The 26,488-nt window shown below is 56.0% G+C and overlaps 1 protein-coding gene across 7 annotated transcripts in view; it reads right to left on the bottom strand.

The window, feature by feature from the left end:
• COBL (cordon-bleu WH2 repeat protein) overlaps positions 1-26,488 on the bottom strand; it is a 164,256-nt gene that overhangs the window by 10,403 nt on the left and 127,365 nt on the right. For all 7 annotated transcript variants that reach the window (XM_066353847.1, XM_066353843.1, XM_066353846.1 and 4 more), the window contains one exon: positions 7,977-8,292. In XM_066353847.1, coding sequence (XP_066209944.1) covers positions 7,977-8,292 — 316 coding nt within the window. The remainder of the gene's footprint in view (positions 1-7,976; positions 8,293-26,488) is intronic.

The raw sequence follows: 26,488 nt of genomic DNA on the forward strand, positions 1-26,488 counted from the left end.
AGTGGCTCTGGTCGCGGCAGAGCGACGCCCCGGAGGGGCAGAGCATCACCCCCTGGTGGGCAGAGCGTCGCCCCTGGTGGGCGTGCCGGGTGGATCCCGGTCAGGCGCATGCGGGAGTCTGTCTGACTGCCTCCCTGTTTCCAGCTTCAGAAAAATACAAAAAACAAAACAAACAAACAAAAGACAGCCACCGACCAGCACAATTTGTTGAAATCCCTGAGTTACAGTGATTCTTTTATCCTTTTCTAAAGAACTGTGTTCATTTTGGTACAAAGCAGCTTGAGTGATAAAACAATGTTTGAAATGGACAAATATTTGAATCATCCTTTGGCCCTCTAATGAACAATAATAATTTTATTATTATTATTATTATTATTTAGTGAAGTGGCGAGGGCCATCAGCCGGGCAGGAGGGAGGGGGGAGGGTCAGCCGAGACTGGTATCTCCTGGGAGATTGCCAAGCCTCGCCGTCTCTGGTTCGGCAAACCGCCTGGCCCCCACAGCTGCCCTTTCTCAAGGCCGTGCTGGGCCGCGGGCTCTGTGCCCTGGACCCCTGCGTGGACGGGTTACCCGGCAACATCCCAAGCCAGTGGTGAAGTCCCTGTTTTACTCTCCGATACACCATCTCAGGAAGGAGAGCTCTAGCGATATTTGCTTCTCTTTCTTTGCCCATCGCCATCAGCTTCTCCCAAGGGTGATAACTCCCTCTGTGTCCCTGTAAAAACCAGAGTGAAGCACCCTGTCGCTGGGCCGGGAGGGCAGCATGCTGTGGACAAGGCAGCAAGCCCGAGTTCGAGTCCCCGAAGAGTGGGGAGCTGGCAGGGAGCACCAGACTCTTTTTATAATTTATTTTCTATGTATATATATATATATATATATATATATATATATATATATATATATATATATATATATAAGGTCTACCGGAAAGTTCTGTCCGTTTCTATCACAAGTTTCAACACGTAAGCACGTTTATTTGGTGCATGTGTGCCTCTCTATTTTTATCACTTAATGCCGGGGTCCCCAAACTACGGCCCGCGGGCCGCATGCGGCCCCCTGAGGCCATTTATCCGGCCCCTGCCGCACTTCCGGAAGGGGCACCTCTTTCATTGGTGGTCAGTGAGAGGAGCATAGTTCCCATTGAAATACTGGTCAGTTTGTTGATTTAAATTTACTTGTTCTTTATTTTAAATATTGTATTTGTTCCCGTTTTGTTTTTTTATTTTAAAATAAGATATGTGCAGTGTGCATAGGGATTTGTTCATAGTTTTTTTTTATAGTCTGACCCTCCAACGGTCTGAAGGACAGTGAACTGGCCCCCTGTGTAAAAAGTTTGGGGACCCCTGACTTAATGTATACATACTGATGTAGCAAATTAACTAAAACAAAGTTGATTCACGTTAGTCTTATGTGTGAAGCGAGAGTGTACCCATGGCTACTGATCAAGTTCATTTACGCCACTATATTTTTACGAATTTCAACAAGGGAGAAATGCTACAGAAGCATGTAGAAATTTATTGAAAGTGTTTGGGTGAAGGTACAGTTTCTGACAGGACATGCAGAAGATGGTTCGAAAAATTTGAAACGGGTGATTTCGACCTTTCTGATAAGCCACGTTCTGGGCGACCATCTTTGATCGATGACGATGTTGTTAAGACCATGTTGGAGCAAGATCCTTTTCTGACAACATCGGAGATCGCAGAAAGGCTTAATTCAGCTCAGCAAACCATTTTGGACCATATTCGGAAGATAGGATGGGTGTGGAAATATTCAAGATGGGTGCTACATGAATTAAGTCAGAAGAATTTGTATTTTGTTTTATTCCAAAAACAAACAGAACTTTCCGGTAGACCTATTTAATATTTTTTAAAAAATTATTTATCAATTTTAGAGAGAGAAGGAGAGACACAGAGAGACAGAGACATCGATCTGTTTCTGTCTGTGCCTTGCCCTGACCGGGGATCGAACCGGACACCTTTGGCCATCTTTGCAGCGGGGCCTGTCCTCTAACGAGCTGTGCCATCCAGCCAGGGCACCCGCCACCCTCCCCTCTGCTCGAAGCAATCACACAGATGCTCTGCTTGGGCATCCCTCCCCAGCCCCAACACACGCCCTGGTCCTCAGATATGTTTCTTATTGACAGTGTGTTTTGGCTTCAGACCAAGAAAATAAAGAACAAACAGAGCCCAGACGTTTTTGATTCCGGGCTGTCCATGTTGAATAAACACGACCAGCGGCATTTTCTCACACGGGGTGTGACTCCGCGGAGAACACCGTGACATTTGGGCCACAGGGCTGCGGCAAATATGAGGGACACAGGGTCACCCTGCTGAGTTTCCAACCAGAGTCTGCCCTGAAGCGGAACTGCTTTGGTGGGTTTGCTCCCAGTGGGGCAGGAGACGGGGTGAGGGGGATGTGGAGCACAGGGTGGGTGCCCCAGGGGGTGCCCGCCTCCCAGCCTCAACACTCACCTGCAAACCGGAACTACAGGGAGTTAGATCACATCAGTGCCAGGAAAAATAGGTGCTTTTTCATTTTGTTTTCATTTTATATAAGAAAAAAAAATTCTGGGCTAAATACAACCTATTCTAGCACATTTGGTCATTTTTCTATTTGACGTGGCTAGCAAAGTTTCTTTAATTTAGCCAAAGGCAAAATTATGAGGGAGGGGGGAAGAGAGAAAGAGAGAGACTTGGAGAGGAAAAACCACGTTCCCTTCAGGTGGCAATACAATTTGCAAATGACAACCAAAGCAACCCAGAAGATTTCGAAACAACGAGTTGATAAACTAAAGGCAGGACCCTGGGAAACACACAGCTGCCGATAGTCTGAGACACCTAGCTGGCCTGTTCGACTAACAAATGCGCCTGCGTTCGCAAAGCTCCTGTGTTCTGGAACTGCGTGCCTGCCGGGGACGTGATATGAGCCCCCAGGGTAATCTTGGATCTTCTTGTAGTCACATTAAAAAAGGTAAAGAGTGAGATTGATTTTAATTAAATACCTTATTCAACTTTAATTAGTGTGCTTTAACCTAAATTATTCTAATCATTTCTACATGTAATTACTATAAAATCACTTATTATTTCCTTTCCCCCCCAGGTCCAATTTGGAGCACGATTTATACTTACAGAGCGTCTCACTTTAGTCATCCACTGGGCCGGGGCTCCCAGCCAAAGGCGGCTAGGTTAGCGGCTCCTGTCCTGACAGCTTAGCTCTCCTGGGTCTTAAATGATTTTTTAAACGTTTCTTTGTAACTGTAGTTACAAAGTTTCAGGGTCTTAGAAGATGTTCAAATGTTTCTAAATGTCCCCATGGGTCCAAAGTTCCTCTTGTTACAAAGTTTCCGGGCTCTGGATGGTATAAAATGTTTCGAAAGTAAGTTTATATACTTACAAAGTTCTGGGGGTTCTGAGGGTATATACAGTAACATGTTTCCAAATGACCCAGTTACAAAGTCCCAGGTTGGTGATGCCGGGTGGGCGGAACCGGGACTGAGTTCTGCCCCAGCCTCGCCCCTAGAGACCTGTTATGGGTCTTGGTCCCACAGAATAACATGAAACCATCAACCCTCTGGGAAACACAGTCTCACTACCCAGTCGTCCTATGCCCACTCACTGACAAGCGGGGCTGAGAAGGAACATTAGGGGCGTCCAGGCAGAGGGGGGGGCAGCAGAGGGCAAAGCAGGGAGGTGCCTGGTACCTGGAGACTTCCGGGAGGCCCTGCTGCTCAGAAACAGAGCCGGAAACCCACCTAACCCACTCCCCCCCCCCCCACATGGCATTCCTACAAGGGAGCCCAGCCAACGCTGTCACCGACAGGGCAGCCACCCAGACGAAGGGAGGAGCCCTTCCCTGAGCCACCTGCAGGAAACAAACAGGAACCAGGAGCTTGGCCCCTGTCTCGGCAAAGAGTAACTTCTGCTGTGCCCGAGCTTCTCAGGCCTGGCGTGCAGAGGACGGAGGGGGCTCATGGTCACAGCCAGGCTTGGGAGCATCACATTCTCCACACAGGAAGAACAGATCTTCTGGGAACACAAAGGGCCATCTCAGGATGAGCTGCAGAAAGCAGGTCGGTCAAGCACGCAGGGCAGAGCCAGGCTAAGGCTGGGACCGGCGGCAGGCAGGCACGGAGGACTGCGGTCCTGTCCCCCTCTGCTGGGCGGGCGTGATCTTGTGCACACACTTCAGGGCACACGAAGAGAAACACTGTGTGACAGCAGCACTGTCATTCTGCCCCGCCTGGCCTTGCCTGGGACTGCGGACGTTGTCACTGTTTCTCTCTGTCACTGCTGCTGTCCCCTGAACACGGACGGGGCTGTCGCGGTGCAGGGTTTTGACAGGGTCTTCCGCCCAGGGCTCAGGGTCGAGGCCACACCTCCGTCAGCAACGGTAAGTTCTGCTCTCACACCAGGTCAGCTTGACTCGGGGCTGCCGACACCCCGAGCACCGAACTTAACCACTGGCCTGTCCGGACACCTGCAGCTGGCCTGCTTCACTGAGGGGCGCCTGAAGCTGTGCAGACTCGCTTTCTAGTCCAGGACTGGACAGCTCCCAGGCCAGGACTGGACAGCTCCCGGCGTCAGGCCCCATCCTGACTCATGCCGGCTTCACCGCCCTGGGCTGCAGACAGGACCCCAGGACACATGTCTGGAACGCACTTAATCATGGAGAGAGGAGCGTTCTCTCTCTCTCTCTTGCTCTCCACATGGCTGAGATGCTCACTGTGACCACGGAAGAAGGTCGATGACACGGAACAGCGCTTCCCAAATAAGGCTTCATGGGGCATCAGTCTAATGACCAGTAAGCAGCAGGACAGAGGGGGACATTTCAACAGGCCGCTTGGCTGCAGAGTTAACTTGTGAAGAGATATATGATCCAGAGTTACATCACAGGGAAGGTCACAGCTAGACAATAAGGGGACGGAGGACAGGCCTGGGACCCTTTCATGCCCTGCAGAGCGCATGCCTGGAACAGCCGGAAGGAGGAGGCTCCTTAGAGAACAGGTGCCCTTTGCAACGTGCTCTGTGACCTCTGAATCCGCCAGCCCCTACGTACACCAGAGGTTCTGCCTTTCTGTCGTCCTGAACTTGACTGAAGATCACGCGTGTGGATGGACGTATGACCCAGAGAAGGGAAGGGGCCTGTCACAGGCATTCACAGTGCTCCGTTTCCTAAGTAACGACAGTCATGTGGACAACGGAGCTTACTGATGGGTGGGCAGCCTGTCCTGGGCCAGGTGCACGGGAAACTCACAGGCTGGCGCACCCCTGGCGGGTGGGAGGCGTTACCTGGGCGTCCATAAGCAAAACACAACGCTTGTCAGAGTTAGACGGGCTCTGGAGAGCCAGACACCTCCTGAGTGTCTACAGGATTCCATGGTGGGCCAGACAGGGTCCAAAGCCCCCTCCCTGTCCCCCAGGCTATACTCAAATTCAGTGGCTCCTGAGATGAGGCCAGAAAACCACGCCCGGCGCCCTCGCTGGACAAAGCATCAGCTTCCAAAGACTTCATCCTGATCCCGGTCATGTGGGGACAGAAAGCAGTCACACTGTACATCATCAGGGCCACCACCAGCAAAGCAAACTGTCACTCTGGGAGCACCCCCCAGGGCACAGGGGGACCAACGTCTGCTTCATTTCCAACATGGGGTCTGGTGGGTGCAAGCCCACCCCCTCCCTGTGCAAACTAACAGAGAGGACCTGGAGATCACGTAGAAACCGGCATTTATTTAGAAACCGGCTTTTATTGAAGTTCAGCGGGCCGAGAAGGAAACACCGTAACCTCTCCCCGCACTCAGAGAGGCAAAGAGCACACAGGTCCACCTCGGCCGGACGCACCTCCTGCGGGTGTGGACGAGGAATGGGCCAACTCCCGCCTTCTCACGCCCCATCTAATGACATACGGCCTTGTCCTTGGAATTGCCCTTCAGACTGAAGAGCTAGACCCAAAAATTACCAGAGTGTATTGAACACAACGGAGAATTACGGGCGGAAAACCGTTCAGTGAAAACAAGTCAAGCTACAGCGTCAGGGATGTGACAGTGACGTTAACCACACAAACGCCGGCGTGTGTGTGAGCAGAGCTGGGGCAGAACACAGAAAGGTCCACGGCTTTCATTCATTTTGGTGAGCGACTTGTGAATTTCTTTTAAAAAAAATCATTCCACTGTATTTCCACAAATGCCTTTTTTTTTTTACATGATGTGATTGGCCCTAAAAATGACCTAAAAGGGGCCCTGGCCGGTTGGCTCAGTGGTAGAGCATCGGCCTGGCGTGCGGAGGACCCAGGTTCGATTCCCGGCCAGGGCACACAGGAGAAGCGCCCATTTGTTTCTCCATACCCCCCTCCTTCCTCTCTGTCTCTCTCTTCCCCTCCCGCAGCCAAGGCTCCATTGGAGCAAAGATGGCCCGGGCGCTGGGGATGGCTCCTTGGCCTCTGCCCCAGGCACTAGAGTGGCTCTGGTCGCAACATGGCGATGCCCAGGATGGGCAGAGCATCGCCCCCTGGTGGGCAGAGCGTCGCCCCTGGTGGGCGTGCCGGGTGGATCCCGGTCGGGCGCATGCGGGAGTCTGTCTGACTGTCTCTCCCCGTTTCTAGCTTCAGAAAAATACAAAAAAAAAAAAAAATGACCTAAAAGGTAGAAAAAAAAAAAGTTGATGGGAGACAGAGAACTAACGTGCTCTTCCTACAAGAATAACAAAAGGAATTAGGACAGGGTGGGTCTGGGGCCGAGACGGATCAACGAGGGAGAATCATGGAAAAGTGAACCCGCACCAGACAGGCGCGTACAGGAAAACGGGACGTATGACCAAGTGGAACAAGGCGTCAGTGGGAGAAAATAAAGTTCTTTTTCATGTCACACCTTAAAATAAAACCCCCAGGTCACCAGCAACCCAAATGTGAGAAAGCAACACTGAACTTCTACAAGAAATCCAGACACTCTTTAGTCCTTGAGGGTATGAGAAAGGTCCCTGAAATATGCAGACACCATCCATGGGCAGGGGGAAAAGAACGAATCCAACAACACTGAACTTAAACAGCCACTCTTACGCGATAGTCACCAGCACGCCAAAGCTACATTCCAGCCACAAGCTTAGAGACTCTCTGTGTGCACATCCTCGGCGAAGAAGGTCAATGATTGCTTTTAAAATTAACACCACAATTAAAAAAAAAAACACTCACATCTATGAAAAGGCAACTCAGAGAAGAAGAAAACCAAACTGCTAACCTCCCTGGGACTCGCTGCTCGTTCTTACAGCGCAGAGAATTATAAACGAAAGCCACAGGAAGTGCCCGCCGACACCTCCACGCCCGGCACACCTGAGCCATCTCTGACACCTCCACACCCGGCACACCTGAGCCGTCTCTGACCCCGCCGTCTCCGACCCCGCGTGTCGGTGCAGACCTGGAGCGACCCCCGCAGGGCGGGCACGCCAGACCGTCCCTTTGGAGAGCGAATTGTCCCAAATCCATCAAGCTGAGAACAGGCTTTTCCGAGAGTCCAATCATTTCTCTCCTAGAAAACGCTCTGTGTGTCCACAGAGACGCATGGACAGCTTGCTCGTTGTGTCCAGTGGCGGAAATCCGGACAAGCTACGTGTCCATGCATTTTATAAAAAAATAAAAAATAAAAAAGGGAAAACGTAAGTGCCCTAATGACACCTGTATCGTCCCGGAGAAACCTCGGAAACGGGACGTCGGGTGGCGGAGCACGCGGAGAGAATGGTACCACTTATACAAGGACCAGAGCGAACCAGACATCACTCTGCATGACTTGCAAGTGACATCTAGGCAGAACAGGCAGATGTGGTCATGTATCAGAACCCCCTCCCTCCCCCCCAATCAGTGGTGGGGACTGTGGGCGGTGCCTCAAAGGGAACAGACTCGCAGTGAGTCTTGGCTGGGTCACCGTGGCCAATGCCCTCTCTCCCCGAGACCAGGTGGGGACCTCCCTCTCCCAGCTGCCCCGTGACTCACCTCGAATGCCAGTGCCCGTGTCCGGAGCCGTCTCTCTCCCATGCAGGGTTCTTTGGGGGACCCAGTTCCGGGGTGCCAACCAGGTCCTGGTCGCTGTAGTCCTCCTGGTCGGTGGCCCACTTATCTTTGGATTTCGTGCTGTCGTGTTGGGAGTCCAGGGAGATGATGTCTGAGGGGGAGCTCACCACCCCCGAGTCCTCCGTCGTGTCTTCCGATGCAAAACAGCTGCCCACGGACACGGTCTCCTCGGCCTCCGAGGGCATCTGCGGGACCCCGTCCGTGCCGCAGGGGCTGCCGGGCCCCAGGGGCAGGCTCACTGCACAAAACATGGTGGGGACACGTCAGACAGCACCCCGGTCCCTACGCTGCCCGGCACACGCCCCACCGGCCAGCCCGGCTCCTCAGAGGTTTGGAAGTTGGGAAGGAGGGAACTGAGGACTTCACACTACAGCTGCCTCCAGAAACACTTCAACCTGCGGAGGAGCCGTAAGCACATGTGTGTGTGACTGAGGGCAACATCCCCCCCCCCCCCCGAGAATCGCCCTATCTGAATCGGCCTTTTGACCTGCGATCCTGTACGGGACCGTGGGCACACACTGAACAATTCAGACCGATGACGTGGAGAAGACATTGGTTTCCAGGCCGACCACGGGTTTAATTAGAGTCGTTTTAAAGTGAGTTTTTTTGTTTTTGTTTTTAATTAGAATTGTACAGGATCTTAACCCATTTAGAAACAAATAATACTGTTGGCAACTTTGTGACAAATATTCCCCAGGGACCTCTGAGGTCTGACCTGAAACAGGACGAGACGCTGCCTTCATCAGCGTCCGACTGTCCCTCCATCTTTACAGGCGAGACAGGAAGTTCCTGTTTGTGTCGGGGAGGATCTCGGGAGAGAGCCCTCAAGTCACACGAGAGAGCGTCAGGACAGGGGTCCTCTGGGCTGGCGGCAGGTGGCCCCGGCGCTCCGAGGGGCTCCCTGCAGCCGACAGTCAACGGCTCTGCGCTGCACCTCACCATCAAAGCCCCGGTTCCCTCCCTGGTGGCACTCATGATGCGGACTCTCCAGCCACCTGGCACACCTCTCGAGCTCTTTGGAGAGACATTAAGCAGAGCGAAGCGCTCTTTCTTCCTGAGCTGCGAGGCTTCGCGAGATCTCTGCGGAGTGGGCGGGGGGCGGGGAGAAACCTCTCACCAACTTGGCTGGCGTTTGGGAGGAGGGTGTCCGCAACCCTGAGCCAGCTCGACACCTGAGCTGATGTTTTAAAATTTAATGTAGAAATAAGAGTTTAGACTTCGCCACCGCGAGATGTCTGTGCTCCGAGCCAGCGCCATTTGTGGCGGTGGGTCCAGGAACGGGGTCTGCACAGCGCTGTGGCTTCGGTGCACGTGGTTGGAAAGCCGTCTCTCCGATATTTGAGGACATGCTGACCGTGGACACGGGCCAGGCCCGTGCCGAGGGCACATTCCACGTAACTGTGTGCGGACAGTCCAGTGACATCGGCCACGTGGCATCGTTAATCGCACCCCACACCGCCGTCATTTTTTACCTGATTGGCGGGCGAGCGATGCTCATTGAGCAACAACAAAAGAGCGCCAGGGAGGGACGTCCCTGCTGGTGCTGGTGCCGTCGCGGTCGCCAAGAATGAAAGCAAGCACAGGACAGACATTTCAGAAAGAGACATCTCCCAGAAGCGCCCGAGAGTGAGGACGAGCACACAAAGGGGGCCTGTTCAGAGAGGCCCACAGGCACAAGGCAGTGGCTCCCAACGCAGTGAATGCCTCCCAACAATGACCTCTTTCTCCCGGCTTCCTTCCTGGCTTTTGTTGCGAGGCTCTTAATTAGAGGGCGAACGCGGGGAAGGAATCCTGCCCATGACTTCGTACAGCCGACCCTCTCTGGACAATGGTGTGCCGAGAAGCCGTCACACCTCGGCTGGTGGCCGGCCGGCTCTGTCCCGCGGCCCGTGACGCGGCCCCGAGACGCCAGCTTGAGGGCCCCGTGCAGCGCCGTCCGCAGCAGCCCAGATGGCCGAGGGACCCTGCATCCTCCCCCCCCCCCAGCCCCCCGTTACTGTGACTGAACAAGTAGGTCAATTAAAGGAACACGTTTTCTTCCCTGTGCTGTGAATGAGCATCATGGTTTCGGGTCACAGGGACTTGGGACTCGAATCCCCGCACAGCGGCGGATGTCTGCCCGGGGCAGGTGTCTGCACGCTCTGTCTCTGTTTCCTCTGGGAGCGGGGCTGGTATCCGGCCCGCAGGACTGTGGCCAGGACGGAACGAGGTTCCAGTCCACAGTGCTGTGACCCTGGCTGCCTCCACGGCCAGGTGGGAGCCAGCCGGGAAGGGCCCCGTGACTGAGTCCGAGGACACAGATCTCCAACCCAAGAGCCTCAGCTCTCTGGTGGCTCACAGTTCAGGAAGAGACAGGCATGCACACAGAGAGAGACCGTCCGTGGCTCAGGGCCGTGCCCCCCATAGGGGCGGGGCGTCTGCACGGGCTGAGGGGCCCGGCGGGTCAGAGGGAGGCGCTGGCCCTTCTGCACCTCCAGCATCAGGACGCAGGGGCGACACAGGACTCTCAGCCGGCCCCTCGGGGACTTGAGGGTCCCCTGCAAGCCAGGGGTGTTCCCAGCTCACACCCTCGCTGCAAACTCAGAATGCACGCATGGCGGTTGGCTGGGGTGGTGGCGGCGGCTTCGGGGTCCTAAGCCCCCTCCCTCCGCTTGCAGTCCAGTTTTAACGTTGAGAATGCTTGTCTGGGCTGGCTTTCTATCGCTCAGAGGTTTAGAGGCTAAAATAAAGTAAAATAAAGGTGGAGAGGCACTACTCTAAATTAAGCAAACTTCAAACCCTCAGCCAGCGAGGTGGGAGGCGTCGATCTTCAGTGTGCATGTTCTAAACCATTTTATAAACTCACAGTGGAGAGAGCGACAACCAGAGCCCCCTCTCAGCCAGGCGAGCGCCCCGTTTCCCCTCGGTAACCCCACCTAGAGCTGGGGATGCAGTCCTTGTTCCCACTGGACAGGGGGACCGTGAGGGCCCGCCCGTGCCCCTGGGCCCGGGGTTGGGGCGCCGTGCCAGATGTGAGCAGGCGAGGGAGCTCACCAGCACGGACCGAGGGCGGGCAGGCCGGCCGGAGGCGAAGGACAGGGCGGAGCCGCTCTGGGGAGCAGGGGCAGAGGCTTCGGCTGGAGTGGTGGGCACACACGGGAGGACAGGGGGCGGAGCCGCTCTGGGGAGCAGGGGCCGGGGGCAGAGGCTTTGGCCCGGAGTGGTGGGCACACACGGGGGGACAGGGGGCGGGCGCAGAAGCCGGGAGGGACAGCGGCACGGCCACAGCTCGGGACCCGTGTCGGCCACGTCTGGGTCCCCTTCCGGGGCAGCCGTCCAAGACCCGGGATCGGAAGGGAGCGGCGGTGCTCCTGGGAGGTGCCCAGTGGCCCCTGCGAGCTGGCCCTTCCTTCTGTCCTCAGCTCTGTCGGTCCAGAGTCCAGCTTGGGATCGGACGTCCTGACCCCACGCACCCTTCCCCTACAGGACCTTTCAGCCTTGGGGCCGGTTCCTGCTACTAACCCCACGAGCTATGGGCATGTTTTGACAATTTCTGAATGAGACAATGTTGCAGGGGCCCGGGCCTGACCCCTAGTCCTCTCAATCCCCTTGGGAGCCCCAGTTTCTGCCCTCTGTGCCCTGAGGGAGCCCAGGAAGCCAGTGGTACAGGGGCCGACATCCAGGGGCACAGGGGCCGAATTAGAGCCCAGGTCCCACACGCTGGTCCCAGTCCTACTCTGAACTATGAGCGACCCTTTTCCTTTTAGTGAAAGAAGCAAGTCGGTCCCAATAAGCCCTCTCTCTCTCTCTCCCTCTCCCTCTCTCTCTCCCTCTCCCTCTCCCTCTCCCGGCTCTCTGGTAGAGCCAGAATTTGGTCATTCTTTGAAATTCCCACTCAAAAGCCAGGATGCAAACACGCTTCGGACAATCGAACGGGTGACTTACTAAGAGTCGGAAATGGAACACCCCACGGCCTGGCCCCTTTCTGCTGTTCCTGTCGACCCTGAACGGGAGAGTCATCGCTTTCTAGGTAATTAACACGCCAGTGCAGTGGCTTCTCTTAAGGTGTGAACAACCGTTTTGAACTACAAAGGCATTATTGCATGAGTTTTGCAGATGGAAAACACACACACACACACACACACACATACACACACACACACACACACACACTGTCTTTAGCAGAAAAGCCTAATAGAAAATTCATGACCAAATTCTCTTCCAAACCAACAGCCAAAGAGCCCGGAGTCAGAAATATTGACCGTCCTGTGGCCTTCCACCTAAGTTATATAATGCCAGGGGTCAGATGGCCTGATATCTAAATGAGGACGGTGGAGAATTTTCTAGATCAAATAGAGAGAAGAGGTTGCTGACTTAAGTCTACTGATTCCTGAAATTAATTGCTCACCCATTTTCAGTTCAGGACGACTTCTATGGAGTTTTTCTTTTCCTAAGTCACCAGAGAACATCTCAGGTACTAAGTCTCAATCTCTTCTAAGTACTTTGCAGAGGATTTACTCTTTTCTTAAAATATTTATCGTATTGAAGGCGAACGGAAGGTCTTAGATGCTACGATGGTGCTGCTTATTTTCCGGTCACCACAGAAGGCCCCTTCTCACGGGTCGGTTTCACCGTGCCTAGCTAGCCAGAGGAAAACGTGCCGAAGACAAAAATCCTTCCTCCTCCCATCCCCCCTTCACCACCAACAAGAACTGTTTCCAGCTTCCCTCGGCCGGCCTGGGGGGGGGGTCAGCTCCCCAGGATCTAGGCACAGAGAACTCCCCACGGCCTGAGGGGGGTCAGCTCCCCAGGTTCTAGGCACAGGGAACTCCCCACGGCCGGCCTGGGGGGGGTCAGCTCCCCAGGATCTAGGCACAGGGAACTCCCCACGGCCTGAGGGGGGTCAGCTCCCCAGGTTCTAGGCACGGGGAACTCCCCACGGCCGGGGGGGGTCAGCTCCCCAGGTTCTAGGCACGGGGAATGGAGGGACATCAGGCAGACAGGTCGAGTGCTCTGAGCCAGGGATGTGACCCGGCCTCGTGCCCGTCCACGGCCCTTCTCCTAAGAACCCCCGGGGAACTCTGAACGACCACGTACCCCCTCTTACGTTTTTAACTGACTTCTGACAAGTCCCATCATGCGTCCGACGGGTGGCAACAGGTATAATTTCTACTGCGTTGTACATATTTCTTTTAAGAAAACGTCTCGTTGTTTCAAACAACGTCACGAAAGGACTCTGAAGGTGACCGTGCTTTGATGCCCAGAACCCTCCGCAGGAGGGAGCCCTGCCTCGGACAGGCCGCGCCTGCGGGTGTTGGCGTGTGTGCGCCCACATCCATGTTCAGGAGGGGGCGGTGGGGGCTCGGTTCCGGGTTCCCCTCCAGGACCCCCCGCGACACCAGCATCGGGTTGGTTCTGCCCCGACCGAGGGTCCTGAGCTTGGCTACCTTCTTTCCCTCTGCTCCCCAGGGAAGTCTCCTCACAGGGACGCTCCGGCCGTCCCTCCGGTGGACACGAGCCCTCTTCCGTCGGAGCACAGCTTAACCGTTTCATCAGGGATCTTGTCCAAAGGCCTGCAGAGCTGGGCCCCCCGGGGAAATGCGGGACAAGCCCCCTCCCCACACACACAGCTGCTCACCGCAGAGCCCTGCCACGTACATGCACGCGGGGACAGAGCGCATTTTTATTTTCAAGAAGGCAGGATGGTGAAGACTTTAAAAGAGCTTGTGAATCTGAAAGAGGGCTGGATTCTCTTGAGAGCCAAGGATCATATGCTCGGCGTCCACCGTCCGGTATGTCTCAAAAGCCTGAGCTGTCCGCCTCGAGCCCTAGAACCCTGACGCGGCCATCAGAGAGCCCGGCCGAGAGAAACCCCGATCTCTCACGGTTACAACAGGGCTGCCTGCCCTCCAGCCACTGCTCTTTCCCAGACGTACAGGCAGCTGCTGCCCCTGGGCTCGGCCACGCCCTCTCTCCCTCTGTGCTTTCTGTGCTCCGGGCACCCCTCCTCCCGGCAGCCAGCCCAGGACTCAACGTCTCAGTCGGTCACGACAGGGGGCAGGTTGCTTTTTTTTTTTTTGTATCTTTCTGAAGTTGGAAACGGGGAGGCAGTCAGACAGACTCCCGCATGCGCCTGACCAGGATCCACCCAGCACGCCCACCAGAGGGCGATGCTCTGCCCATCTGGGGCGTTGCTCTGCTGCAACCAGAGCCACTCTAGCGCCTGGGGCAGAGGCCAAGGAGCCATCCCCAGCGCCCGGGCCATCTTTGCTCCAATGGAGCCTCGGCTGCGGGAGGGGAAGAGAGAGACAGAGAGGAAGGAGAGGGGGACGGGTGGAGAAGCAGATGGGCGCTTCTCCTGTGTGCCCTGGCCGGGAATCGAACCCGGGACTCCTGCACGCCAGGCTGACGCTCTACCACTGAGCCAACTGGCCAGGGCCATGGGGGCAGGTTGCTTTTGCACACGAACATGGCTGTGTTCGGACAGGACACAGGTCGGGGCTGAGCAGACCTCTACGGGGCAGAGAGGGAGGTCGCCGGTGGGGGGAGGACCACGTGGGGACGGGGTGTCCGGTCTCCTGCCATCGTAGCCGCGATGCTGACGTGGGTGATGGTCCTTCAATTCAGTCTGGCCACTGTGCACCTGAGGCTTCGTCACATTCCCTGTGTCTATGTGAGTCCCTCCCCTCATCGGCATTCCTCCTCGGTGCTGCTGTCAGAGCTTTAAAAGTGGCCTAACATCTTCCTAGACGACTGGCTGGTTACTGTCCCCGGGGACAATTCAACACTGAGGTTTGAAAAGCCACACGGAACAGCAGCTGGGGTTTGGGCATGTTGCAATGTTCCAACAGCTCACAGCCACCCACCTCCTTACTTACGCCGCTTGCCCCCTGCAGGGTGAACAGCCTTCTTCCTCTTTTGGAAAATCAGAAAAGCGGCCCCAGCCAGCCACCAGAACGCTTCCCGAGGTTACGTGTTGCAGCAACACACCCTGGCAGGCTCACAAACACCCACTCACCGGCACACACACAATCACGTGTCGGGCACGAGTCAAACTCAGGTTCTTCCACCAAGAAATGTTCGCAGGAATCTTACCGAGAATAGCCTCATCTCGAAACAAAACTTTTTCTAAGCCCAAAGATTTTCTTCCCTTTCCTACGGGACCAACCTTGGTTCTGTTTGTCCAGGGGTTTCAAATGTAGTATAAACTAGTTTGGACAGGGGGAAAAAAAACAATTTCTATCCTCTCTGACATCAATATTCTGGGGCCTCAGCTCTGAAGGGACTGGAATGGGGGGGAGGGGGCGGACAGGTGAGCCAGTGATGTTCCCGTGGAAATAGACGGGTCTCCAGGTGGCCCCGTCTATTCAAGTAGGTGACTCGTGTTTAAATCGGCACCTCCGGACACCCGGCATTCCGAGACTTGCCAAAGCCGCCTAGGCAGGACTTCCTCCCGCATGGCCGGAGACGAGGACTCAGCCCCGGCGCGGAGCGAGGGTCATCCGTCTGCCGCCTGAGATGGGCGGTCTAAGAGAAGTACTGCCCGCTCCTACGGGGTTCTGTCTGTGACTGTTAGGATCCAGCGAGCGAGGCGTGTGGCCGACACCTGCCCGGCTGTGTACCACTGCGGGGCTCCGCCACTGCTCCTGACCCAAAGTGGACCCAAAGGTGACCAGCGGCAGACCGGCCGGGCATCTCACGTAGAACTGACACCGGAGAGGCGCTCTGTCCTAGCTTTCAGTGCCGTGCGTGGAAGCATCGTTTCAAGTGGTCCTGACGTTCCCATCTTCCCTCCCCTTCTGATTCGACAGACGTGCTGTGTCTCCCGAGTCCCCTCAACTTCCCGCCCCCCTGACACCTCCTTCCTCCGGTCCCCGTCCTCTGACCGCGCCAGGAAGTGGAGGTCGGTGGACGCGGACACAGCGGTCACCACGCTTCTGTAAGAACGTGTCTCAGTAGATATTTTTATGAAAAGATAAGAAAGTAAAACGTTTGGCTTTTTTTTTTCCTTTTCTTTCTGTCATCTGTGCTCGATGACAATGCTGCTTCTCGGGTCTTTCTCTTCCTCGACGGTGTTTGTGAAGCTGCACCAGCTATGAAATCTACGACCACACAGCAACATTTCCCACTGATTTTTTTAAATGAGGGGGGGGCGAGAGAGAGAGAGAGAGAGAGGGAGAGAGAGAGGAAGAGAGAGGGAGGGACAGAGGGAGGGAGGGAGGGACAGAGGGAGGGAGGGAGAGGGAGAGAGAGAGAGAGAGGGAGGGAGGGAGGGAGAGTGAGAGAGAGAGAGAGAGGGAGGGAGGGAGAGGGAGAGAGAGAGAAGGAGGGAGGGAGGGAGAGGGAGAGAGGGAGGGAGAGGGAGAGAGAGAGAGGGAGGGAGGGAGGGAAGGAGGGAGAGAGAGAGAGAGGGAGGGAGGGAGAGAGGGAGAGGGGGAGAGAGGAGAAGGGAGGGAGGGAGGGAGAGGGAGAGAGAGAGAGGGAGGGAGGGAGGGAGGGAGAGGGAGAGAGAGGAAGGGAAATGTGAGACCTCAGCGTCCCAGGTTGATGGGTGGATGCTCTGTCCACTGTGCCGCCACTGGTCAGGCGTCCAGTTGACCTTTGTAAAAGTGTCTTTCTGCCCTTCTTCCCCAGCTTGGCGTGGGGCCGTCTGTACCCTCCTGGGCACTAAGCGCCTCCGGCCAGGTGCCTTTGTCACGTGACGGACTGTGTTCCTCAAGACGTGAACTGTTTTCAGTTGAGTTGAGGTCACAACATTTTCCCATCTCCCGCCTGACTGGCCTGAAAGAGGACAGTGTCTGTGGCCTCCCCGTGGGCTCTCTGTCCCCGACCCTCCTCTGCCGGTGGGGACAGGGCCTCTGACCTCAGGGCAGCCCTGTCCCTAGATGCCAGGCTGGTCAGCCCTTCCTTGTCTAGTCTGATTCTCCCTCGTTTTCAGGCCAGTACAATTCCACGTTCTCTCCTGCTGAACCAGCTACATGCTTAACGCCCGATATCCATTGTATACAATGTAGCTTTTCCAGGCGCTTTGTAGCAGGAGGGGTTTTCATGTCACTGGACCCAGGTATTGCTGGAAACGTAAGGAACCTTGATTTAGAAAACGCTCCCCTTCCACGGCCTTTGGTATTTCAGGGGTGGGAGGAGGTCGTCCAGTTACCCAGGCTCAGAACCCTCTCTCCTTCCAGGGCAGAGGACCCAGGGGGGCAGCCGGGAGGTGGTCGCAGGTGGACCGGCAGAGAGGGTGCCGCTGGAGGCCAGTGGAGGGGTTTTACCCGGAGCAGCGGCTGCACACCGGACCCCAGGGCTGGTTCCTGAGTCATTTTTAACTCGATGCATTTCTTCCCTCCATTTCTGAGAAAAACGCCCTTCTTTCTGTTTGAAAAGTTCTCCACTTCCTTCCAGGTGAGTCAAGCTCTCCCTCCTCCAGGAAGTCCTCCTATCTGCAGCCCGTTCCATGCCGTTCCAGCCTCACAGGGCCCCCACACACTGTGGCGGTGGCGTGGCGATGAGCCCCCAGGAATTGCAGTGATTCCGCTCTCTAAGGTGGCTGGTCACGGGCAATGAGAGGACTCGTGGAGAGAGGTGGGTGGGGCAGTCAACCCTCAGTGATCCCTGCAGGGCCAGCCTCACTGGACGGCTGGGCCACAGCCGCCGTGTCCTCGGGGAGTGGTGATGGTTCTTGTACTCGGCCTGTGTCAGAGTCCCCGGTTCATACAGCCGGCTTAGTGACCCCTTCTGATTCTTGTGTCCTGATGGGGCCAAGAGCTGCATGTCTCACCTGTGCCCAGGTGACGGTGGCACCGCCAGTGCAGGTCCCCACGCGGGGGAGCTCCTCACACACCTGCCCGGCCACCTGCCCAGCGCGCTCCCCTCCCCTGGCCGGGCAGCCGTCCAGAGCATCCTCCAGCCCCCTGCACCACCCTCCATCCCCTGCACCATCCTCCAGTCCCCTGCACCACCCTCCAGCCCCCTGCACCATCCTCCAGCCCCCTGCACCATCCTCCAGCCCCCTGCACCACCCTCCAGCCCCCTGCACCATCCTCCAGCCCCCTGCACCACCCTCCAGCCCCCTGCACCACCCTCCAGCCCCCTGCACCATCCTCCAGCCCCCTGCACCATCCTCCAGCCCCCTGCACCATCCTCCAGCCCCCTGCACCATCCTCCAGCCCCCTGCACCATCGTCCAGCCCCCTGCACCATCGTCCAGCCCCTGCACCATCCTCCAGCCCCCTGCACCATCCTCCAGCCCCCTGCACCACCCTCCAGCCCCTGCACCACCCTCCAGCCCCTGCACCATCCTCCAGCCCCCGCACTCCTCCGTCTGTTCTCACTCCAACCCGTCACTCAAGCTTCGAGCTCCGAGGACAGCCCGTCTCTAACCGACGGCCCCGGGGTGGGGGGCATCAGCCCCGCTTACGGCTCCCACGCGGCAGGCCCCTGCTCACCGGGGGCACCTTCCACCGTCCACCTGAACGCTCTTCCCGCGTCTCCCAGGTCCTGAGAGGTTGTCAAAGAATGTCCTCAACGAAGGACGTGTCCTTAAACGACACATTATTTTCTGGGGACCGGACAGTGGAAATAGTTCCAGAGATAACAGTGTATTTGAATGGTTTTGGAAAGACGGGACGAGGAAGGGATGGACGGACACAGGACACGTTCCAAACGGTTGTGAAATACGCTCCAAACAAGAAGAAAAGCAAGAATATTGTAGTGCAGGAGGGGGCGGGCGCAGAGGAGCCCGGGGAAGGACAGGTGCGCGGGCAGGTGGGTCAGTGGCATCCTGACTCGCGGCAGGAGCGTCCCAGCACGGACCCCACGAGGCCACAGGGAGACTCAGAGTCACACACACGTGTCAGGAAGACGGTCGCGGAGTTAGCGAGGGACGCCTGGGAAAGTGACCCGGGGGACAAGCAGCCCTTCCCAGTGCACAGTGAGAGTGCGAGTCTCGGGGGTGTCCCCTCCGGTTTCTGCACCCCCTCGCCACCGCTGCCCACAGCCTGGGCCCCATCGGCTTTGCCGGCCACGGCGATCCCTTCTGCCTTGTCCATTGTGCGTGTCCACTGCCTGATGCCGGGGACCGAGTGGCTAGGACACACGGTGAAGGTGGCTTCTTCTTCAAACCGTTACCTGGGTCTGGACTCATCATGCATAAAACGTATTCTTAAATAGCATTGAAAACATATACTATCATTGAGCTTTGTTCCAAAAAAGCTTTAGAGATGGCAAAAGGTAATGATGTATCAAAAGTGAGTAAAATAAAGCTAAGCGACTTAAAACGATGCTTGCAAACTGTGCTCTTCAGAAATGCGTGCGTAGCCTGACCAGGCAGTGGCGCAGTGGATAGAGCGTCCGACTGGGATGCGGAGGACTCAGGTTCGAGACCCTGAGGTCGCCAGCTTGAGCGCGGGCTCATCTGGTTTCAGCAAAGCTCACCAGCTTGGACCCAAGGTCGCTGGCTTGAACAAGGGGTTGCTTGGTCTGCTGAAGACCCGTGGTTAAGGCACATATGAGAGAGCAATCAATGAACAACTAAGGTGTTGCAATGTGCAACGGAAAACTAGTGATGGATGCTTCTCATCTCTCCGTTCCTGTCTGTCTGTCCCTGTCTATCCCTCTCTCTGACTCTCTCTCTGTCTCTGTAAATAAAAGAAATGCGTGCACATACGCACACACACACACACACACACACACACACAGCAAAACCACTACCTACACGCCACTCAGAACGGTCAGCATACACGTAACGGCGGGGACCGCCTGGGGTCCTCCTTGCCACGGTCCAGCCTGTCTCAGAAAACGTGCGTCCGCCGGGCCCCGTGGTGAGCTCGGCGTCAGAGCCGGTCCTTTTCCGAAACGTGGACAGAATCGTCTCCGGCCTTGCCGAGAGTCAGCCGCCCGCACAGCCGGTGAACTCCACGTCCCACACACAAACCGCCTGTCTGACTCACAGTGACGGTGGCCTGGAGTAACTCGGCTCTCTTAGCCGGAAACAGACAGCACTCACGCACTCACCTCAGCAAGATCGGCCGGCCGGTCTCGGAAATAGCCTCTCGGGCCAAGGCCGGGCGTCGGCCTCCGTTTCTACCATCTGTCCTGGGACTCGGTGCCACGCCGCCCCCGCCCTCGGGCAGCCAGCACCCACCACGTCCTCTCTGGATGGCCGGCCCCACCTCCCTCATCTGTCCCACGTGGGGCAGAGAGCACACGACAGCAGGAGATTCTTCTGAGTTTCAAAATAAAGGTGTTTTTTTTTTCCCTCCCTCGAGGATAGAAGGTCAGGAAAACGCAGCCGGGAAGGAACGAAGCCTCGTCCCTCACGACGAGTTTACACCTGGTTACTTTTCCTTCTCGTCGTCGTCATGTTTATTTATTTATTTTTTCTTAAAGAAGCTTTTAGGATCAATGGAGCATCTCTTAAACGCGTGAAGGAAACCAGAGACTTCACCCGGTCAGGGTGACAACACTGTCACCGGTGGGGCGCGATTTTTCTCCCCGAGTCTTTGCAACAACGCCGACCGTCACGGTGCTGATGCAGCCGTGACCTCGAGCCGAGCTGTCCCTACGGGCTGTGACTTTCTCTTCTTTCTCTTAAGGAGCCGGGGAAAGTCCGAGGACAGCGCTTGGACCGCACGCATGACGGGCGCCATCCGGGCAGCTGCCGGGAGGAGCCGGCGGGTATCGGTATCTGACCCTCTGTCTGTCTGCGGACAGATGTCCCTGATCACAGCCTCTCCCCCCCCACGCTGGGAAATCTAAGAACAGACGCGACCACGTGGGGTTTCAGGACCTGGTCTGACGGCTCTGAAGCAGTGACCTTTTCATTTCCTTTCCCTGCTCTCTCTCTCTCTCTCTCTCTCTCTCTGTCGTGTGCGCACAGCACAGCGCGTCCTGGGTTCTCAGCGCCAAGTGCGGTGCCAAGACCACGAACCTGCCCCAAAGAGCAGCCACACCGAGGCCGGGCTCAGCACCTACGAACCTTCCCTCAGCCCTGAGGTCAGAAACCGAAGCCCAAGCTCTCGGAGACACGAGGGCGATTGGCATCAGCGTGTCCTAACCCTTATCTGAACCTCGGGCCCAGGAGATAAGAAGAAAGGTTATCTGCCGCTCGGTCACGCTGGCTGAGGTGTCTGGCCAGTCCTGTGCGGTCTCCCTTGCACGCTTGACCTCCTTACGACCGACCAGCCTTGGAAACGACTCAGTCTTTAAACGAGGAGGCTTCACTTTTACAAACACCTGCAGCCTCTTCCTTCCGGGGCCGGTGGGTCCAGCGTGGGATCTAGCTATAGGTGACCTGAGCCCGTGAGCAATGATTACGAAAAATGAGAGTCATCTCACAAGGCCTGGTTGAGGGTCACCCCACAGGGAGTGTGCTCCCCAAGCGTCTCAGGCATTCTCCAGAAGGAGCCATGTTCCTTCAGGCTCCTGGGCAGGAGGGGAGCTGCCCGCGGGGGGGGGGGGCGTCCTGCTGTCACCGGTGTCACCGCCTGGCTCGCCGCCCGGGCTGAGGACAGGCGGTGCCCCTCCCCTCGGCCCTCTGCCTCAGCCTGACTGCTCCTCATAAAGAAGACTCGGTCCCGTCTGTGGGTACAGGGGTTTCCTCCACCCGTCGGCGAAACTCCACAAACACAGTTCACCGACAGGTCTCGTACACCAACCGTCGAACTTGGCGAAACGCCGTGTTCTCCCCCACATGTTCCCTTGTCATCTGCCCGATTAAGCGGGCCTGTCCTCTCAGCCACACCCCGAGCGGGAGCGTTTGGGGCGGGGTACGTGCCGGCCTGTGCTCTCGGGCCCTCCCCCCCTGCCCTCTCCCAAATACCCCGGGATCGGGCGGAGCTCAAGGAAAACATGTCTGTCTCCAGGCAGAAGACACCTGTGCACAACCGGACATGTGTCTCCCACGATGCCTCCCGGTTAGCACGCCAGACACTGGACGGCACGGAGTCCTGGGGCTCTGGGTTCTCAGGAGGGCAGGGAGCCGCCCCCCGCAGCCCCGGTACGGCTGAGGCACCTGTGTGCTGAGCTGCGGGAGGGAAACACTAACGCTGTCACCGGCACACGACAGGTGCCTCTTCAGGGTAAACCCACCATCACTCCAACAGGAGTGGACGGAGAGTCGGCCCTCCGAGGACAGGCCGCCCGGCACTTTTCTGGCCTTGCTGTCCCCTCCCTGTAAAGACAGGCTGGCCCCCTGAGCACAGTCCCAGAGCCGCTGTGTGTCACCAGCTGTGGCTTTGTGTCCCTTCTCCCGGCCGTCGTCACTGGGATGGTCAGGGCTCCCCCTGGTGGACGAGACGAGCGAGGAAAGCCTCTCCTATCTGGGCAGCTCCCCCCCCCCCCTGTGCTGCTTGCTAACAGGGGTGGGGGGTGGCTAGTGGGAGGTGGGCGGGGCTGCCCGGCGCCTGGTCACGCCTCCCCCACGTGGGGCGGGGGGGGGGCACGACAGAATTTCAAGGCAAACCTTTCTTGACATTGGCAATGTCCCTTGTCAATGGGTCTGTGGCCAGTGACAACATCTGCCGTCCGTTTTCACCTTTTGGTTTGGACTCTGTGCCACTCAGGAAGTCTGTCCCATTCTCATGGCCACATGTCACTTCTATAAACACAACCGGATGTGTCTCCTCCGTCCCCGAGCTTGTCACGTGACAAGGAAGAGCGGCTGGTCTACACTGGCTACCGTGTTCTGACTCACAGTCACATCTGGGACTTTCTCTGCATTTCCTCCTGAAAACCAGCTAGCAGACTCGTCACCCGGGAGACAGTGCGGCCGGTCTCGGGGATCTCCAAAGCTCTGCTCTTTTTGGTGGTTTTCCTTATTCTTTTCTTTTCTTCTCTACTGCAGAATATGGATAGATCAGCCTTCTGACTTACACAACTTCATCCATATTCATATATATACACACACACACACACACACACATATATATATACCATACTAAAGTGTATAATTTTCTTAAGAAGAAGGAAAAGGGGGGTTATTTGTAGCATTTACAGTCAGGACAAACAGAGAAGAAAGTGATGATAAGCTTAATCTCACAGTTTCCAGGGAAGAAAGCATTGGATGGAGGGTGACTGATTCTGTGTGGCTGGTGACAGACGGAGCCTGGGCACACGGACCACTGGGCACGCAGACCACTGGGCACGCAGACCACTGGGCACACAGACCACTGGCCGTGCTGAGCCCCCCGCTGCTCAGACGCGGACCTTCATCCTCATCGAAGCCTCTGAGGTTTGCTTGTTGTCATTTCACTGTGTTCACTGTGGTGACAAATGGGGCAAACTCTCCTGAGTTTTCCTCCTGTTCCATGTTTGTTGAGTACGAGTGTGAAGTATTTCATGCAGACACATGCACACACATGCTCACACGTGCACACAATGCTCACGTACAAGCTCATTCATGCTCTCACACATGCATGTTCACACACGCTCGCACATGTTCACACACACGTGCCCACACACACTCATACACACATGTTCACACACATGCTCACACACAGGCACACACATGCTCACATATAATCTCACCCGTGCTCTCACATACGCATGTTCACATACACCCACACATGCTCACACTCATGCACACACGGGCTCACACATGCTCACACACACGCGTGTGCACATGCGTTCACACACATGCACACACATACATGTCACATACGTTCACACACATGCTCATACACATGCGCACAGGTGCACACACTGCAACACACACCGGCATGCAGGTACGCACACACACGTGTGCACACACACACACTCTTCAGAGCAGAGAAGGAAGGGCCCTGGGGGGGGACTGACTCCCAGACAAATGAAGGTGGTGCTGCTTCGAGATGTCTGCAATCCCCGTGTGAAGGGCCCTCATCTCCTCGCCTGCCGTTTGGAAGATGCAATCCTATCCCCTTTCTTAGGAAAGTTTATTTTGTTATGAAAAACGTCAGTCTGCAAATGAACGTGTGGAATTTTTTTTCCTTGCAAGAGAGTGACAGAGAGAAGAGAGAGACCAAGACAGACAGGAGGGGAGAGGGATGAGAAGCATCAACTCGTAGTTGCAACAGTTCAGTTGTTCATTGATTGCTTTATCATATGTGCCTTGACTGGGGGTGGGGAGTGGAGCCAGTGACCCCTTGCTCAAGCCAGCAACCTTAGGCTTCAAGCCCGTGACCTCTGGGTTCAAGCCAACGACCCCATGCTCAAGCCGGATGAGCCTGCACTCCAACCAGTGACCTCAAGGGTTTTGAACCTGGGTCCTCAGCATCCCAGGTTGACTCTCTATCCACTGCACCACCACCGGGTCAGGCTGCAAATGGACGTGTTTTAAATCAGATTACACGAGTTACGAGAGCTGTCACCAAGCAGTGTCCTATTATGGACCCAAACCAGACGTGAAATCTGGAAATTCGCGGTTGATAAAGCATCACACACACAGAAGTAATTTGCGGGTGCTGATCACGGGGGCTACGAGGACCCCGGGGAGTACACTGTACTGAGATTTTCCCAAACCGTTTCATCAGTAGAATTAGGAGCCTTGACTGACAACTACATAATCTCAGAATCTGCGTATGAAAAGGTAAAATACACCTGTGCAGAGAGAGAGAGAGAGAGAGATGGAAACCTCTCCCGGAGCCGGGAGCACAGGTCAGAGACGCCAGCCCGTTCCGTGGGGAAGCTGTTCAGAATGTAAGCCAAGTGCAGTTGAAAAACAATTCCGAGTTAAGGGTCCTGTGACCTCAGCCCTTGCTGTGAGCTGTGAGCTGCTCACAGGGGGACCCAGACAGTCCTTAATTTGGCTTGACTTGGGTCTCACTGTTCAATAAAATGTAAACCCCCTCCAATCTGTGTTTTTTTTTTTTACTGCAACCCTTGATGGCACATGTAACGTCACAGGGAAGAGAAACGGATGGTTCTCGTGCTGGCCGAGAAGGAGAACCCATGACCCACCACAGGGAGAGAGAGGCTCTGAGGCCGGGGCCAGAGACGAAACATCTCTGAGGTGCGAGGGCTTTGAGAAACAGCAACAACAAAACAAATGTCACACCGAGTGGTCCTGTCCGACTCCCCCGGGGTGCCCACGCCGGAGGGCACGGCGCCCTGGCACACCTGGGTCTCCGCAACTTGTTCATCCCATGGCCCTGAATTTCACACCGCCGGGTCCCGGGCCGTCTCGGGGAAGGGAGACCCCTGCGCTACGACTATCCAAAACCCACGTCTTCGGCTAACTTCACGGTCCAGCAGGTCAGGGTCCACGGCGAGCCCCTCCTGTGAACTGGCTCTGCTCCAGGGGACTGCTGCCCGCACCCCGCCTGCCTCCTCTCTGTCCTCTGTTTCTCCACAGACTTTGATGCATCCTCCGGGATGACGTGTTCTGCTTCCTCCACCAGGCGTGCCGGGGGGCCGGGGGGGGCACCCTAACTCCCCACGGCGCCCCTCCCACCGGTTCGCCTTCAGACTGCGTCCTGCGTGCTCTCTCCCGCCTAATTGCTACTTGCTTACACACATGCTGATTGCCGTAATTACACTCAATCTCCCACAATCGCTCAGGCCCAGGTCGTCAACGCAGGTGCTTCCCGGCACGGAGGTAAACATTACCTTTTCTCGTTCAGACGTTCCCCCGCTTAATGATTTGAGGGCGAACGACTGCTATTTACCAGACAAAAATTCTTTATTTCAATGCAAAAGGAAAAAAAAAAAAAAGGCACTTTTCAACTCGTCCTATTTCCTGGTAATTTCTGTAATTTTCTGGGATGCTTCTTTTTTTGTTTGTTTGTTTTGTTTCGTTTTGTTTTCACCAACACATGGCACTCGATGGGTTATCTATATAGCTCTAGCTCTGTGTTTCCATCAAGTTCTAGCTGACAATCCTTGAAGTACTGATATCAGTTATCGGCTGCGATCATTCCTACGTTAGCCATCACTAACCTTTTCACGGTGATCAATCCGACAACAGTCATACACGTAAAAAAAAACACTGACTAATTCTTTTTCTTACTTTGAGTGATACAATTAAAAAAAAAAAATCTTCCGGAGAGAAACGCAAGGCGCTTCTCGGGTTCCAATGCTTCTTCGCACGGTGACGGTGACGGAGGTTGACCTCAGCAGGCGCGTCCTGTATCGGTAAACCCTGAACCTGCACGTGGTTCTTGTCACCTGCCTGCCTGTCTCGGGATGGCTGAGGTGAGGGGTTCTCGGTAACTGGGAGGGCTTTCTCAGGATGGGGGAGGGGGTCTCGCACTCCGGGAAGAGCAGGCCACACCACTCCGGGCATGTGGTTGTCACAGCCCGGGACGTCACTGTCCCTTACACAAAGCTCCAGACTAGCCTTTGTCAAACGGAGCCGGTGTGACTTCCATCTGCGCCGGGGGGAAGCCCAGTTAGAGTGAAATCCAAGGGTGAGGTCGCATGCTATTCTCTCGACCCGCCCTGACACCGGCCCAAGGCCTGGCATCCGTGGGTCCTGGCCGT

Source organism: Saccopteryx leptura, chromosome 12, assembly GCF_036850995.1.
Source record: "Saccopteryx leptura isolate mSacLep1 chromosome 12, mSacLep1_pri_phased_curated, whole genome shotgun sequence".
In the NCBI taxonomy this organism is placed as follows: Eukaryota; Metazoa; Chordata; class Mammalia; order Chiroptera; family Emballonuridae; genus Saccopteryx; species Saccopteryx leptura.